The sequence below is a fragment of the Saimiri boliviensis genome, chromosome 4 (genome assembly GCF_048565385.1).
Source record: "Saimiri boliviensis isolate mSaiBol1 chromosome 4, mSaiBol1.pri, whole genome shotgun sequence".
NCBI lineage: Eukaryota > Metazoa > Chordata > Mammalia > Primates > Cebidae > Saimiri > Saimiri boliviensis.
Genome location: NC_133452.1, coordinates 163,345,065 through 163,363,286, shown reverse-complemented (window position 1 = coordinate 163,363,286; position 18,222 = coordinate 163,345,065). Strand labels below are relative to the sequence as shown.

Here is an 18,222-nt window from a genome sequence, read left to right as displayed (position 1 = left end):
CCTGGGTAACAAGAGTGAAACTCCATCTCAAAAAAAAAAAAAAAAAAAAAAAACCACTTTGTACTTAGTGTTCTTTCCCTTTCCCTTTGACTATTTACTCCACTTCTATTTTAGCTCTCTCATCTGTATGACTCCTGGATCTCACCATTCAGTCCCTGTTTCTTTCCAGAGAGTCTTGTCTTCCCATTTATTTTTTCAGCATCTCCACCCCTTTGGCCTTCTGAGATATCAGTGTTTAAGACCAAACTCATCCATTTGAACTCTTGATTTTGTCATTTGTTTCAGGGACACCATCATTCACTGAGGGTTGAACCTTTGGAGTCATCTTGAACTCTTCATTTCTTTACTCCGTCCAGTGCCCATTATACCCTCATTGGCTGCAGAAGATACTTCTTTTGTTTCTATTTATACCACCAGTCCTCTTGCTAAGGTCTTTTTGCTAACTCCCTTCTACATCTTTTTTTTTTTTTTTGGTACAAGAACTACTTTTTTCATCTTGCATGTGTCTTTCTGCTTTCCGTAGCCCATGTCCTTTGTATCAGGGAAGCTGAGCCACCATGAGTGTTTATGGGGTAAGGGATTTCTGGAGCTTACAGTTGTGGGGAAGAGCTGGGCGCTCCGAGCCCTGGACACTATGTTCAACCTCTCTGTCTGTTCTGGAGTGCTAATAGTTTCCTGCATGTACCCATCGTTACAACCTGATCTCCCACTATGAGGCGCCTCTGTTCGTAACCAGGAGACAGGAGTCACAGCGTCTGGATGTACCACTGCTCGGGTTCATTATTTTGCTCAACAATCTCTTCTGTTTTTTCAATCTGTAGAAATCTTTCAGGACTCAGCTAAAAAAATAAAAGTTATTTTTGACCTCAGATAGGTATGATTCTTCTTTTGGCCAAAAATTTTTTAAAGTTTTTATCTCTTGTCATTGAATAAACAGTTGTAAAGGTCTATGATATGGCAGGCACTATCATAAGAAGTAGGGATTCAGCAGTGAAGGAAATAAAACGCTCATGTCCTGGTGGATATTATATAGCACTTTATGTTTGTGTTACTGTTAGCTGTGAACATTTCTTCCCACTTCTACGTTTTTAAGTTGCTTGATGACAAGGGGTCATCTTTTTCAAGGCTGTAGCTCCTCTGTGCCAGGTGTTCAGAAATTTCTCTTGAATGGAATGAAGAAACAGATGTGGAGAATGATAAAATTTTCTATGAATAAGCTGTTTGCTGGAACTAAGAGCAGTTGTATCAACTTGTGAGCAACCACAGATGGCATTTACTGCTAATGCTTGTCATTCTTACACATGGGTTCAATAGCCCAGTATATTTGAAAAGCCTAGGTAGTCACCAGCAAGCGTGATATGAGTTAGTGGTGTGACGTGGTTGCTAGAGAAGCCATTTTGACTTGTCCCGTATTAACAAAGGTATGCTTTCTACAGTAAGGAAGACGATAGCTGTGTTCGGCTCAGCTCTGCTTACCAGTCGGCTCTTGTGTTACAGTTCATTTCAGTGAGGAGGGCGGACTTCACGAGGTCTAGGTAGGAGGCAGAATGCGGAAGTAACCTGTGGAAAAGGAGGTCAAGAACTGTACAACTGTGTCAGTGTAGGCATGGGGAAAGGAGATGGGAGTGTTCAACCTGAAGAAAAGAAGGTTCAGGAAGAAAAGATAGGTGCGTTTAAATACGTGCAAGACTGTCACGGGAAGAGAGTGTATGATTGTGCAGGGTTTTCTCAAGGGGAAGATATGGGACCTGCAGGAAGGATGTAAGAAGACAGATGAGCACTCAAAACCACGTCCAGAGACGACATGGTGCATTTTCTTGGAAGGAATTGAGCTTCATAAACTACGGCAGTCAACACCTTTTCTGTGTTACTTTAAAGAAACTGAATGCTAGAGACTTAGAAGTTAAACTAAACAGCCCTAACACAACCATCTTCTATGAGGTCTTCTAACAGGATAACCCAAGAGACTGTAGCCTTTCAGATTGCAGCTCTTTATTTTTCATATTTATCTTCTTGAGGGATGAATGATCAACCGATCAACCCCTTGATTTACTTTTTAAAAAATTTTCCATTTGTACTCTGTGTCATCATTCCATGTCATCTTAAATGGTTTACCTTTTCTGAGCTTTGAGCTCTTTCACAATAAAGCATCCCAATGTGGTCTGTTGAGCTGTGCTCTGAAGAATTTGGGAGACATGAGATTTTATGTCTTCTTTGAATTGAAGAACTTAATTTTAATTTTTCTTTTGGATGACATTGTAAAATGTTCTACTGAAAGACCATTTTTGTTGAGTTCATGTAAACCCTCCCTCCTTGGTGAATGCTTAAGGGCGTACATTTCAAGTGTCTCTTTGGTCTCTATTAATGATGATCAGCTCGATAGTGCTTCATTCACGTGTCTCTCACATTAGCCTTTTGCGGCCCCAAATGTATATCTGTTTCTTTCTTAGTGTGTGGTTTATTTGTCTCTTAAAATCAGGCATCCATTCTTGGTTAAGATATGAATTATTAATGAGCCTTTTTGCTTCAGGAAGCACAGATCAATACAGCAGTTAGAACAATTATGATTTATATCAATTAGGATTTTTAAAAACGTATAGTTAGTTCTATGCTGGGCATTGTATAATACAGAAAAATTTGATTTCTGCCTACAGTCGTAGGCAGGAATCATAACTTTCTTATCTTCGATTTTGGGGATTTTAGGCAGAAAGAGAATTTGATGTGAGAAGCAATATTCGTTTAAGTTCCCTTTCCTATAGGGATTTCAAGATAATAACTTATATAGCCTCAATATATTTTACAGCAATAGGAGCTGTTTTTATTGTACGTAAACTTTGGCATTACTGGCCCTTTATCAGTAATAGGTGCTTTGAGAGATGTTATTTTGCTGAATTGTCTTCATAACACACTGGTAAAGAAGGTGCAGCAGATATTATGAACCTGATTTTGCAAAGAAAAGGGGAAGAGAGATGGTAGTGCTGCAGCAAATAGACATGGGCTCTGTCATCAGACCTGAAGTCTCTGAATAGTGTGTAAAGTCTCTATTGTTTTGAAATTGATGGGGAAAGAAGGACAGACTTTATCTTCCTATAGTTGTGATATCAAATAATTCAAAATCGAGAAGTGTGAATTTAGCTTAAAAAGAATATCATTTGTCTCTTCTGCCAAATGAATTACCACATGGAAAGGGACTCTCAACATGTAAGGTCTTTGAAGAATGAATGATTTTTTTAAAAACATGAAATAAGTAGACAAGCTACAGCTCTGCTGAAAATGTTGGAGACACTTTTACAACCACACTGTGGTTATCTTTTTCTTCAGACTTCTTGGCCTCCTTCATGCTTTTTTGTATAAGTACAAATATAGAAGAATATAATCTTACCTTTCTGTAGCATTTTTTGCCTACCAAAGGGATCCACCATCTCCCATTGGGTTTTGTATTTTATATCCGTAAAGCAATTGAGAATAATTTAGATGCAATTAACTTGGCAGAGGAGGCATCTTATTGTAATAGAAAGTAGATGATATTGACTTTTTAATTACCTGTGTTAATATAATAAAACCTCAACTTGCTTTTGTTTTTTTGGTGGCTCTTAATTTACAAAGAAAAATACTTGATGTAATTGAATCAATTTTTAAAATACCAATTTCTAAGGGATGTTCTGGTTTCTATAATATTGAGACCAACTGGCTGTTGGGCATCAGTTTATAGTCATTGCAACAGTCTTAAGTGTTGCACATTTTCTGTTTCCGCAGTACCTAATTATGTGTCTAACGCATGAAAGGTGCTCACTAAAAGTTAATGAAGGAGTCAGTATCTAGCAAAGTGTCACTGAGTGCGGTTCTGAATCATCAGAAAGTGTTCACTTTTGTTCTACATGCTGTATTTCCTAAGGCAGGAAAGGGAACTGAAATGCCTTCAGTTTTTTTCTGGGGTTAAAGTTGCCAAAGGTTAATTGCATGAATAAAGTAAATTAATAATTGCTTATAAGTGACATTCTTAACCATTCCAGTCAGAAGGGTTTGTTTTTTTCATCCTCATGCCTTCTGTGGTTTGCTGAAGTTTTTTTTATGCTCAAGTCTGTGTTTCCTTCTATCTGAATATCGGCTGGGCTGACTTGGATGCTTGCCTTTTTCTGGTTTGGAGCAGATGATTGACAGAATATGTGTGAAAGTACAAGATCATCTCAACTCCTTACGAAATTGTGGGGGAGATGCTATCCAGGAAGATTTAAAATCAGCAGAGCGGCTCATGCGTGATGCTAAGAACTCTAAAACGGTGAGTTTCACTTCAGGCAGTGTGAGAGTCTGATATGATAAAAACATTTTATAAAATGTAGTTTTAGAAACTAGTTTCAACTTTCTTTATCTCTCTACCTAATTCCGAGTTTACTAACAAGTGGCGAAGTGAACTGAATTAGCCTTGACCTCCTTTCTGTACCTGTGCTGATGGCCCATCAGCAAGATATAGAATAAAAAGCAAAGGGCCAGTGTGATTTGCAGAGGGTATGATTGGGCCCTCAGTAACTGAGAGGGAGGCTGTAATTTAAATGAGTAATAATTCCTTTAAAGTGATTCTGTTTCTAAGCTGATAACAGGAAGCTCCCCTCTGTTATCTCTAAACGGAAACTTCTCTCACATTGGGCTTTGGTTCCCAAAGTGTGACTTAGTAGAGCAAGGACTTAACTGTGAGTCAGAAAAAGGGGGGTCTAGTTTGGGTTCTGCTGTTAGAATCACACAGTGACTGAATGTCATAAAGTGTGAGGAACCTGTATATCAATCAGATACTCCTGTGATACAATAAGAAATGTATTTTGGCCTTTGTTCCCAGTTCCTGGTAGGGAGCTTCTAAAACCCTTGTAATTTCCTGAGCGATAGGGATGATAGGAGCATCTTTTGTTATAATGTTTGGTCCTTGTTCCTGGTTCCTGACAAAGAGCTTCTAAAACCCCTGTAATTTCCTGAGTGACAGAGATGATAAGAGCATCTTTTGTTATTAATAAAAAGCCCCTCTCACCACACCAGAGTTTATCCTAATGAGATGACTCTTCCTGAGCCCTTAGATAGCTGCAGGAGAGGGGAGGTTGCCAGAGGAACCAGCCGTGCGGTTAGTGAACTGAATCTGTCACCCTGCGCCCGGGTCCCTTGGACATACAGAGGGGCTGGAGACTGAATGCACACCAGTGGCCAGTGATTTAATCAATCGTGTCTGTGTAATGGGTCCTCCATAAAATCTCTGAATAGTAGGCCTCAGAGAACTTTTGGGTTGATGAACTCATCAGTGTGCTGGGAGGGCTGTATACCCAGACGGGGCATGGAAGCTCCCCCGACCTCAAATTTTACCCTGTACGTCTCCTTCTGTTTGGCTACTCCTGAGCTGTATCTTTTATAGTAAGCCAGCAATCATAATTAAAATGCTTTGCTGCGTTCTCTAAGTCATTTTAGCAAATTTGGGAAGCTGATGAAGGATTGGTGAGAACCCCTTGAATTTACAGCTGGTTGGTTCGAAGTACCAGTAACAACCTGGGACCTGGGACTGGCGTCCGAATCGGGTGTAGTCTGGTGGGACTGAGTCTCTCAGTTTTGGGATGTGAGGCTGACTCCAGGTAGATAGTGTCAGAAGTGAATTGAACAGATTTGTAGGACACCCATTTGGAGTATGCAGAAAACTGGAGAGTGACCTGGTCTGGCAAACAGCTACCCTTTTGGTGACAGAAGTGTTGTGAGTAAGTGACTCAACTTTCATACCCCAGATGAGGACATTAAGACGTGAGAGGGTAGTGTATTATTCCTGTGCTTTCAAAGCTGCTTAATGACAGAAGTGGTCATTGGAAAGTCTCCTAGTACCCAGTCTAGTGTTTCTTAGGGTTGCTGTGACTCATTGAATAAAAATGAATGCCCATAGTGTCGACCTCAGTTTATTAATCTGTGCAAAGAGCCTTTGACTGAGAAGAGATTATCTTTAAAATATTTCTTCACCCTTCTCATTCACTCTGCAATGACTTTGATGCTCATTAAAATATTTACTCAGTTATAAAGAGGTTATTTTTACATTTTTCTTACAGTTGTTACCAAATTTATACCACGTTGGTGGTGCATCTTGCGCGGGAGCCAGTAGCCTGTTATCCAGTCCCATTCAGGACACCCTGGAATCAATGGCTGGAGAAGTTACAAGAGTAGTAGATGAGCAACTAAAGGTTTGTTATTTGGGAACTGAAATTGTTAAGATGTAACTGTGTATGATAGCATTTCATTCCGTAGCTGTCTGTGTTTGAGAGATTTGTATGTTTGCATGCTGCAAAGATGCACTTGTAGTAAAAATTGAATACTGTGTCTTTTCCGGCTTCATTATAAAATTGGAAAGACTTCTTACATAAAGAGTTTCATTTTTGACAGTAAACCTCTAAATATACCTAATAGATGATGGGTTGCCACTGATAAAGGAATGATTGATTTCTAATTAGGGGGTAGAAAGAGAAGCGTACTTCAGGAAAAAGCACCTCCTGTTGTTAACATCTGAGTTAGAGAATGGGAAAGGTGATAATCACGACATTTACAGTGTCTAGGTGCCGCTTACGTGGAGAGTCTGCCACTAGGCAAATAGATAATAATACTTGGAAGGAGCTGCTTCGGAGACTAAGAAAAAGTATTTAAATGTAATTACAAGGCACCTAAGGTCGCAGAGACCTGCCTATAGATTGACTGAAAAAAGGTAAAAAAAGAAAAAGTCATTGAAATCTTATGGGAATAGAGTAATCTAAGACCAGCTTTTGTTTAAAGTAACTTAAAGGAACAGCGACACTAGATAAATTTCACATTCAGTAAGTTTTCATCACTTCCAATCTGCCTATCAAAGATGCCTTTAAAAACTGTGTCTGAATTTCTATAATTATTTGGCCTGTTTTCTTCTGAGAACACAACTGCTGCAGCGTATAGGGGGTTTGAAGTGCAACTCATTAATAACTTTGCAGCACGTTAATTACTCTCTTTGAAAATGAAGTTAATGAAGGAGAAAATGTGGAATTTTCTTTTTAAGGAGTTTTAAGTCCCTGTCTTCCTGTGCATGTAATACAGAAGGACTCTGTGTGTCATTTTTACTTCATTTAATCATGGTTGTTTTGAATCCATTCTGAGCAGAGAGACAGATGGGCAGAAAAAGACTGCGGATGGTAGAGTTCTGCTAAACCATTTGTTACCTAATAGAACTTGTTTTATCCTCCATGGCATATAACATATTTAAAACAAAATTGGCTTTGTTGTTTATTTTTAAATGTAAAAAATGAAACATACTTTTCCTGAAATGTTTAAACAATACTAACATGTAGGGAAAAAAAGAAAGTAAAAATGCCCTGAATCCTAGAGATGGTATCTCTGTTAATATCTTAGTGAATTTCTCAACATTCTGTGCCTATATACACAGTTTCTTGTATACGTTATCATACTATACATACTTGATGGCAACCTTTTTCTGTTTCGTATAATGTCATGAATGCAATTCTAGGTTGATGAATAATCATTTTTTTTTTCCTTTTATAATTTTTTTTTTTTTCTTTTAAGATGGGGTTTCACCATATTGGTCAGGCTGGTCTTGAACTCCTGACCTCCGGTGATCCGAGCACCTCAGCCTGCCAAGTAGCTGGGACTATAGGCAACGCCCACCAGGCCAAGCTAATTTTTGCATTTTTAATAGAGACGGGGTTTTACCGTATTGGCCAGGCTGGTCTCAAACTCCTGACCTCAAGTGATCTGCCTGCCTCAGCCTCCCAAGTGCTGGGATTACAGGCGTGAGCCACCGCACCCGGCCTCATTGCGTCTTTTGGATTTCTCCAACAACTCAGTGAAGCATCAAGTAATTTCATTCTCCCTTTGTATTTCTTCTTCTGTAAATTATGTGTTCATATCCATTGCCTAATTTGTTGCATTAAAGTATTTGTAAGAACTTATTCCATACTGATAATTGGCTAGAATTTAAATGGGCATAAAACACTTGTGACAGAACCCTCCCTATCAAAAATAGCTTCAAACTGTTAATTGTCATTTTAGAAATGCTCTAAATGAAAAATCATCCCGTATACCTTTGCTGTTCATTTTCTTCTCATTGCATGGAATTGTCGAAACGGACTCTTGCCAGTCTCTTTCTTAGGAGAGAATAGAAGGGAAATTTTTGAAGTAAAATACATTTGAACTTTTAAAAGCCTAAAATAATATAAATATATTTAGGATCCAAAATAGCTTCTGTAAATAGTACTATTTTGTGACGTTGATTTCTCTGACTCCTTTTTGAACATCACCAGAGTTCTCCATTCATCATTGCCTCCTTCTCTGCAAGTATCATCGTGTGCTTCTCTCTCATTCCCACTATTTCGAAGGTCCCCGACCTCCAACTGGCCTTTCTCCCCACCATCCCTCCGCCTTTTCCTGTTCCCTACTCACTTCTTTTTATTATTCTCAATCCTTCTGAGTTTCAAGTTGCTTTTTCTTTGGGGGCGTCTGGAATGAATCAGAGAAAGTCCTCAACCAGAATTTCTTAATTAAATGTATTTTAAAATTTTCTTTTAACTGGGTGCACCTTTCATTTTTGATACTTTTAATAGACTTCCTTATATTTTTTTCCAGTTTACATGACAAGTGGACCTTTTACTATTTGTAAGAAATTGCCATTTGTCTATTTATGTAAGCTACCAAATGCATTGATTTGCTTAAAATTATGTAGGGAAAATGTATTTTTAATATAACCAGTATTAAGTTTTAAATTAAACTATTGTGGTTGTTACTGAATTCACTACTATATCAACTTTTCCTGTTTAAACATTTTCCTTTTTCTATTTCCCACAGTCTCTAAACTTAACATGTTACACTCGCAAGCACTAAAGTCAATGGATTATCTTGTTTAAATGTTATTTTGTAAAAATAATTTTTATTATAGGGAGTGGTAGGGTACAAAAGGAAACTAGCAGGCCTAGATTAACATCCTGGGTGTCCTGAGATATGCTCTGAGCAAGTTTCGTACGTTTTTGGATCAAGTTTCCTTCTACAGGATTATCTTGGCCTCATGATAATCAGGGGATTTTACTTCAGCTTTAATATTTGGTCATCCTGTACCATGGTCAGTCAGGGACATTTTGAATATTGGATGAGAATAAGTTCAAATAGCTGTTTAAGCCATCTTTCTAATTATTTCAGAAAGCAAAATAAACGGCTAGATAAGCCAGCCTTCTTAGTATACTTCCTGGAGGAAAGTAAAGCAGTAACACTGGAGAAATGTCTTCGTTGAAGGAGGTGATGTTTTCTCTAGACTGGCCTTGCTTTGTGTGTTTCGGAATGACAACACACCTCCTGTTTTCCCTCTCTTCATCCTCACCTTCGTTCCTGGAGTAGTAGTAGAGGAACAAGTGGGATTTGAATGTTTTAACATAAGGAAACACTCATTTTTCCCATCTGGCCTTAAAGTCTAGGGTGTTTGTGTTGGCCTAGGAAATTCTTGATTTCATTCAAGGCTTAAATGGTAAAATACTTCACTGGTAAATTTCAGCTTTACTTAGGATATGAAGCCTGAGGGGTTTAGGTGGCATTTTGTCAACTATTAACTCATTTTGGCCAGAAGAGTTTTTTTCTTTCTAGGCTTTATATTTTCCAAAGCAAAAGAAAGGAAGAGTTCAGGGCATTTTAGTATAGAAGTTGTATTTGCTTGTAATGAACTGCAAATCATTGGCTCACTGTAAGAATGTAAAAGCATAGCTGCCATGTTAAGGATATTAATCCAGTTCACCTTACAAATATTAAACAGCTTGCCTAAGTACCATTAGTTATTTTTATAGTTAAGAACTATAGACCCTCATAACTGTCATTCGAGAGAGATACAGGCAAAATGATATCGGATAATCATATTTCAAAAACAGGACCGTTTCATTGCAAGTTGTCTGAAGGTAGTCAAACAGAGAGACTAACAAAATGAAGACTGTATAAGAAAAGTTAGGAAATATGTGAGAAATTTAACATAAGCCTAATTTAGATTTCCCCCTAGGAAGAAATTGGAGACTAGGGGAAGGCAACATTTGAAGAGACAGCAGCTGGGAATTTCAGAGATGAATTAAAGACCAGAGTCTTATGATGCAGGAAGCCCAGTGAAACCTAAAGCAGGATAGATAAAAGCAGACTTACATCCAGAATGATTGTAATAAAAAGTGAAAAACACTGAAGATGAGTATCTTAAAAGGAGGCCAGAGTTATTTGGCAGGTAGAGAGTTTCTTTCTTATTACTTAAAAAAGTAATTTATTAAGACTTACAGCTCACTTCTCAGTAGTTAATGGAATCCAAAAGACAATGAAATAATGTCTTTAAACTTTAGAGAGAACCTAAAGTATCAATCTAGAGTTATAGACCTAGTGGACCTAGTTTTTGTGAATGAAGATGAGAGCATTTTCATCAATGCAAAAACTGAGGTCATTTGCTGTCACTAGACTACACACACACACACACACACACACACACACACACACACACACATAAAACAGACACTAAGGGTATGCTTTAGGACAAAGAAAAATTATCTAAAAAGGGAGTCTGAGCTACAAGAAGACTAACACGCAGGGAAGGTCCAAATATGAGTAAATAGTAACGTTACATGAAACAGTGACATTAATATTTAACAACTTATAAAATAAAAAGCAAATACTGAAAGTGAGTATATAAGTTAGTAGAAAGAGAGTTAAAGCAGTCCACGGTCCTAGTTTTATTCTAGAGAAGTGTTAAGAGCTCAGCTTTGGACCTGCATGGTCCATTGTGTTACCCATTACAACATGTAGCCATTACAATTACAGTTAATCAGAAATCAGTTTCTCAGTTTAAAGGGCTCAGTAGCCACATGTGGCTAATGGCTCCCTTATTGGACAGCACAGATATTCCCATCATATCAAAGTTCTGTTGGACTGTGTTGCTTTACACATGAAGTAAAATACGCATATTAAAATTTCTAGTATAATCACTAAAACAGAGGCTCTAAACTAAAAGTTATACTGCATTTCTAGAAGAGCATTAGAATATGTTGGGTTATTTTTGGTGTCATAGTGACTGATTTGGGCAGGTGACATTGATCCTAAATTTCCTGCAATACAAGGTTGAATTCCAAGCCAGAAGAATCGATCCCACCCAAATGGCAATAGAAGAGGTATCACTAGAAAGAAAACAGTCCATGAATAATGACAAATGGTCCAGTTTTCTAGAAATACATAACAATTTCAAGTGTATAAGCATCTAATCATACGGCTTCATATTTAAATGAATGAATAAGTGGACAAAATTACAAAGCAAAGTGGACAAATTTGCCATTTTTGGCTCTGCCATAAAATAACTATTCGTAATTGATAGGTCAAGCAAAACAATGATGAACAACAATGATTTGAACAACAAAAATCTCAATTGTTATCTAATGCAACTGTACAATCAGTGCACAACAAAAAGAGAATGTCAATTTTTTTCAGGTGTTCATGGAATATTTATGAAAAATTCTCGTAAAGTCATAAAAGTCATCTGCACAGTTTCAAAGACCATATTCTCTGGTCTCAATTCAAATGTTAGAAACTAATAACAAAATATAACTAGAAAAAGACCCCACATATTTATAAATTTAAAAATTACTTCTAACTAATCAAAGGGGATGGCATAATGTAAATTAGCGTATATAAGGAATTGACGGTTATGTATTAGTAATATAAGAACCTGTAGGATGCAGTTAAACCGGTACATAGGGTGAGATGCATAATTTTAGATACCAATATTGGAAGTGAGGAGAGGCTGAAAACTAATGAGCTAAGCATTGATAATTTAAGAAGTTAGCAGTGAGGGTCATGATGCCCACAACATGCTTTCAAATATTTCAGAGAGAGGGAGAAACAAATATTCCAAATTATTAGCAACTGGTAAATTTTAGGAGTAGGATATAGACACTTATTGTCCTTTTTTTTTTTTTTTTTTTTTTTTTTTTTTTTTTTTTTTTATTCTTTGTAGGTCTAGATTTTTTTTTTTTTAATGGGGGAAAATATTTTCTTTAAATTCAGGAATAAGGCAGAGATGTTTATTATCATCACTTCTATTCAACTTTATACTGAAGGTCTTAGGCAGTGCAATATAACAAGCAAAAGAAATGAGAAATGTAAAAATTAAAAAGGAAGAAAAATTAACAGAGTTTGCAGATTCTGTGATGGCCTACATAAAAAACCCAAAGAATCTGCAAGTAAGTTATTAAATTTGTGTGATAAGGTTTCTAGATGTAGAGCAGTATGTAAAAGATTAGGCCAGGCATGGTGGCTCCCACCTGTCATCCCAGCACTTCGGAGTCTGAGGCTGGAAGACCACTTGAACCAAGGAATTTGAGACCAGCCTGAACAACACAGTGAGCCCTTGTCTCTACAAAAATGTCAAAAATTATTTGGACATTGTGTCCCGTGCCGATAGTCTCAGCTCTTTAAGGTGGGGGTGAGCTATGATTGCGCCACTGCACTTCAGCCTGGGTTGTGGAATGAGATCCTGTATCCAAAAAAAAAAAAAAAAAAAAATTGTGTTTCTCTATATCAGCAACAATTAGTTAGAAAATGTCATTAAAAATAGTCACCATCTGAAAATGTCATTAAAAATAGTCACCATCTTAAATAGGAGTAGAATGCCTGGCGTGGTGGCTCACACCTGTAATCCCAGAACTTTGGGAGGCCAAGTTGAGTGGATTGCTTGAGGTCAGGAGCTTAAGACCAGCCTGGCAAACATGGCAAAACCCCATCTCTACTAACAAAAAAATTACAAAAAAAATTAGCCGGATTTGGTGGCAGGTGCCTGTCATCCCAGCTACTCGGAAGCCTCAGGCAGGACAATAGCTTGACCCTGGGGGGTGGAGGTTACAGTGAACTGAGATCACGTCACTGGACTCCATCCTGGGCAACAGAGTGAGACTTAATCTCAAAATAATAATAATAAAATAGTAACAAAAATCTAAAGCACCTAGGAAATAATTCACATAAATCTATAATGCCTCAATGGAGAAAGTTTATTGACAGACTTAAAGAAATTCTAAAACAAAAATATGTGACATGTTTATAGGTAGGAAAAGTTATTGTTACAGTTGTCAGTTTTTCCCCAAATTTGTCTGTTGTTTGATAATTATAGTAGACATTCTGATAAGTTTTTAATACACCTTAACAAAGCTGATTCAAAACATATGGAAAAGCCGTGCTCAAGAATAGCCCAGACACATGTAAAGAAGAACAAAGAGGTTGGGAGTCTCCTTCTGCTACATGTCAAGACTTAGGATAATTAGAACAATATGCAGAGGTAGATTAACCAAAAAAACAGATCCCAGAAATGGAGATATGCATATATTCAAATGTTAGAAATGACACAGGTAGCACTGAAGTTGAGTACAGAAAAGATGGACTGTACAGTACCCATACTCAGCAAGTCTTTGGACCTGTAATACTTTTTAAATGTTTTAAGAAATATGCCAGGCCCTGAGGATGTAAGGTAGGACTTCACAGTTGCCACCAGGGTTCAAACTCTTGTTTCTGGAGTCTGATAACTCTAGCTGTCTGAACTTCCAGGATTCTATTAAAATTGTATATAAATTTTTCTGAATGAGTGTTTAGATTCTCAAAGGAGTGTCTTGACCCCAAAATGGGTAAAAGTCACGAACTTGCTGAGCGTTTTATTTTGTTTTATTTTTGATCACTGAGGTTCCCACTGTTAGGGCATTACGAAAGAGTGCACGTCATCAAATAGAGCTTGGAGTGTGAAGAGAGTGGAGGAAGAAAGTCTTCTGAAAGAAAAATGCTGAGCTGAGTATAGAGTAGAGATGTTTTATCCTGGCTCAGAGGGGAAATGGAGGAATCTAGGCCAAGAAAACAGTGCACAAAGCATGGAAATAGAGCCTGGATCACATGGAAAGCTGCAACTATGATTGGATTATGAATAGTTACAAAGGAAATACAGAGATATGGCGAGAAATGGGGCTGGCAAGCTCAGCATCTACCAGCTACTTCAGGGATTTTGTTCTGTGCTAAAGACTGATAATTTTGACTTATTTCTGCTTTTGAGGAAATATCTCGGAATAAGTCTAGCATGTTTGGAGATAGATGTGCTGGAAGGGGCTGAGGTAGGTAGAGTCTAGTGAGACGTACACATTTCTCACCTAGCTGGGTACCGTTCTTCACAGTAAAGCACTTAGCAAGAAAGGTTCATTTTACTGATGTCGTTACTGTTTGAGTGGAGAGGGGAGGACAGCATGTTGCAGCTGACCTTTCCATGACAGAATATTCAGGTAGAGAGGGTTCCTAGGCTGTCTTGTATGTGTATTATATCTTATGTATTATATAGGTGATTGTAGGCAGACATTTGGTTGAGACTCAGTGGAACACAGTTTGAAGCCGTTGGAGATGGATGCTGAACACGGTCTGGCGTGCAGAGCTCCATGGGGCGTGACGGAAAGGCTGCCGTCCTCTCTCCTCTCTCTCCCAGCCCTACCGCTACAGAGTTCACCCTGGCAGTCTTAGATACTGTTTACCTAAGAGAACAAGGGAACAAACTTACAGGTGATGAAGGAGAGACGAAAGGCACATTCCTTTGGACGCTCATTGGGGCCATTAGATGAGGATGGATAGAATAGGAGGCAAGAGTAGGAAATAGAAAACGTGAGTCCCCATCTCACCAACTCCAGTGACCAGCTGAGTGACCTCAAACAAGTCACTTATCTCCTGTGAGCCCCCAGTGCCCTCATCTAAAGTCTCCCTTCACCTACAGAGTTGCTATATAGATCAAAGGAAATCCTGGGCGAAGTTACTTTTACAGTGCTGAATTGTGCTGTTGGGATAGTGGTGGTAGTAAGGAGCTGACTGCAAAATATTTATTGAATTAATTGAATGCCTGAGGCAGGCTCCAATTCCTTTTTATAGGGTCAAAGTTATGTGATCATGGAGCAGAAAGAGACTTTAAATAATTTTACAGATCAGACTGCAGAGATCTGCAAAGATTATTCACTGAACACGTCTCATGTACCATTCCACAAAAATTTCATGCCAGAGTTGACATGGGAAGCCAGGCCTCTTTTCTTTAGGTTTGGAGTTCATTCGGACTGAATTAGCAGTGTCACGCAGGGGGAGCTTTCAGAAAGTAACTGCTATGTTGAAGGACGTGACAGAATTAAAACAAGAGTATTGATACCTGAAGTTGTTCGTATCAGGAGTGCCAGACTATTATTCCATCTAGAAGAAAATATGCTTATTTCAGTGTCAAAGAGGAAACTAGTTTGCCTTAAACTGACTTATTTGTATCTCTTGCAGTTGGTTGGTATAGGAGCTTTCTTGGAAGATACACTAATTCGGTGATTATTCCACCAGAATTATAACGGGGACAGAGCACTGTCAAAATAGGAAAGGCTTTTGGAAACTTCTCAGAGGGCTGCCTCCCTCCTGGTTTTCCACATGATCCTTACGAACAGCCTGCTACTCTACTGCTTGTCCTGCAGTGCGATGAGAAATTTTACTGGCAGGGTAGTGCTTTGCATTTTCATATGTGAGCAGACAGACCACTGTACTAGTTTATCGATAATAGTGCTTCATTGTTTTGTTTACCCTGGACCATTAATAGGATTGGAACTTCACTTTCAAAAACTGGATTTCTTATTAAGAACAGTCTTTGAAATCAGATTAATAATAATGTCTGTGATATAGTGAGCTTTTCATACTTGCAATATACTGAGCTTTTACTGTGTGCTAGACACTCTTCGGAACACGTTACAAACAGATGTAATCTTTTTTATCCTCAGTAATCCTATGAGGCGAGAACTTTTTTATTGTCATTTTTGGGCAAGGAAAGTAAAATGGAGAGATCAGTGACTTTGTCCATTGTCACTCAGCTAGATTTCAAATTTAGGTCTGACACTAACGCTGATGCCCTTTCCACACTTTCCAGCCACGTCACCCGTCTCAGACAAATCATTTAACTTCCCTGAGCTCAGTTCTTCAGTGGTGATCCCGTAAACAGCTGCCCTGCCCGTCTTCACAGGTGTTGGAAGGATAAAATGTGCAGAAACATGTTTCAAACTCTCAAGTGCTGTATGAGTGTGTTTTGACTGGTATTATTAATGCAGTCTCTAAAGTGCTGTTAATGTTTCTGTTATTTTTCATGTTGTTTATTGTGGTCATAATAATTAATATCGTACCTAACACTAAAGTGTTTCTTTTAAAAGAGTAAAGTTGGCAGTCGTTTCTGTGATTTTTTTGCTACGGCCACTTTGATAGAGCAATTGAATGGTTCACCCTAATTTGGGGTTTCTGTGATCTGCAAAATCTCAAAAGCCTTCAAATCGATTTTCTAGGGATATCTGTGACTTTATTTTCTAGTACCAGGGAAAACAATTTTTTGTGGTAAGTGGGTGTATAAAGGCTTGATATTTGTAATTTTTAATCTTCTGATTACTGGCGTGGTGTTAAGTACAGCTGCCACACCATAGCACTTCAGATGCCAGCGTGAAGCTTGCCTAGGTCTGCCAAGTGTCTGATTTAAAGTGATTACCAGAGAGCAATGATCATCCCGCAGTCGCAAGTCACGCCGGGACAGCTCAGAATTCTTGGCTGCGCTCTGGGAATCCACTGTGCCCCTGCTCTCTGAGGGCTCCATGTCGTATATAACCACCGTTCAGCCCCTGCTCTCTGAGGGCTCCGTGTCGTTGGTAATCACCGTTCAGCCCCTGCTCTCTGAGGGCTCCGTGTCGTGTGTAACCACCGTTCAGTCCCTGCTCTCCGAGGTCTCCGTGTCATGTGTAACCACCGTTCAGCCCCTGCTCTCTGAGGGCTCCGTGTTGTGTGTAACCACCGTTCAGTTTTATGGCGGCGCCTCTGCTGCAGTCTCTTCATCTCTCCCCTTCCCTTGTGCTGCATTGCAGGCGTTGCTTGAGTCCATGGTTGATGCTGCTGAGAATCTTTGTCCCAATGTGATGAAAAAAGCCCACATTCGGCAAGACTTGATTCATGCCAGCACCGAAAAGATTTCGATTCCACGTACCTTTGTTAAAAATGTCCTGTTGGAGCAGTCCGGAATTGATATCCTTAACAAAATTAGGTAGGTTTATAAAGTTAATAAACCTAGGAGCTGCAGTTTCTGTGAATGTAGTTGAAGCAGCTGTAAAGAGGGTTATTGTTGGCTGTATCCATATATAATGTGTTTAGGCATGTTAAATAGGCAGGAACTATGTATAAATAGAACTGTGCATAAATGCATAGGTTTTAGACATTTCCAAAGTAAGGTGATCACGTATATGCCTGCATTACTTAAGGACATAGAATTATGTGCTCTGTTTAAGGGTTTTATATTTAAGAGGGGGTCCATGTTTGTAATCCCTGTTTTCTGTTTCTAAAGTTTATCTGTCACCTTTATACATCACTAGCTTGAAGACTGAGATCAGTCTGCTTTTTACCACTATGCACTGAACAAATGCACAGCCTATGACTAGGCAGAGGCCCACCTTGACCTTACCGTATTTTCCTTCTGGGTTTTGTTGGTGGTTCTGTGTATTGATGGTGTCTTTGCAGTATTTACATAGATTTCTGTTTGGAAAAGTTTGAAAAATATGACAAGATATAAATATTCAAAAGCTGTGATTACTGATAGACTTTTCTGAATTTTTACATAGAGACCCTTGGTCCATCACCAGAATTACATTATAGCTCAGCTAATTCTCATAGTATTTCAGATAACTAAAAACTTAAGTTCAGAAACATTTCTAAATTTTCCCTTTTAACCGTTTTTGAATATTGATAAAGATTTAGATGTAGCAGAAATAATAGCTCCTGTCTGTAGAGCTGGGGGTGATGCTAACACACGGTGATGTAGCTAAATGACAGTCCATGAGAAAAATGAGTCAGAAACAAAATAAACCCCAGACTGTATTGTCATTAGCTAGATATCAAAGGCTTATGACTTTAAATCCAGAGGATAGAACTTTAAGAGTTTAGAAATGCTGCAGTAACTGAATAATCTCAGGTCTGGTTCTTTGGGGTTTGGTTGGTTGGTTGGTTGGTTTTTAATTTATTTTACTAAGCCCCTAATTCCTACTCAGCTGACCTGTAAGACAATTGGAAGGACTTGAGGAATTTTAAAAAAGACTTCTAGAGGGTCTATGGGACCCCACAGATTAGTGACTTTATGAACTCTGGCCCTTAACTAGGTGTGCTTACATATTC

The 18,222-nt window shown here is 38.5% G+C and overlaps 1 protein-coding gene across 9 annotated transcripts in view; it reads left to right on the top strand.

Annotated features, from left to right (window-relative positions):
* The window catches only part of CARMIL1 (capping protein regulator and myosin 1 linker 1), a 354,136-nt gene that overhangs the window by 264,274 nt on the left and 71,640 nt on the right, over positions 1 to 18,222 (top strand). For all 9 annotated transcript variants that reach the window (XM_010338003.3, XM_010338002.3, XM_010338001.3 and 6 more), the window contains 3 exons: positions 4,151 to 4,279; positions 6,066 to 6,197; positions 16,926 to 17,101. In XM_010338003.3, coding sequence (XP_010336305.2) covers positions 4,151 to 4,279; positions 6,066 to 6,197; positions 16,926 to 17,101 — 437 coding nt within the window. The remainder of the gene's footprint in view (positions 1 to 4,150; positions 4,280 to 6,065; positions 6,198 to 16,925; positions 17,102 to 18,222) is intronic.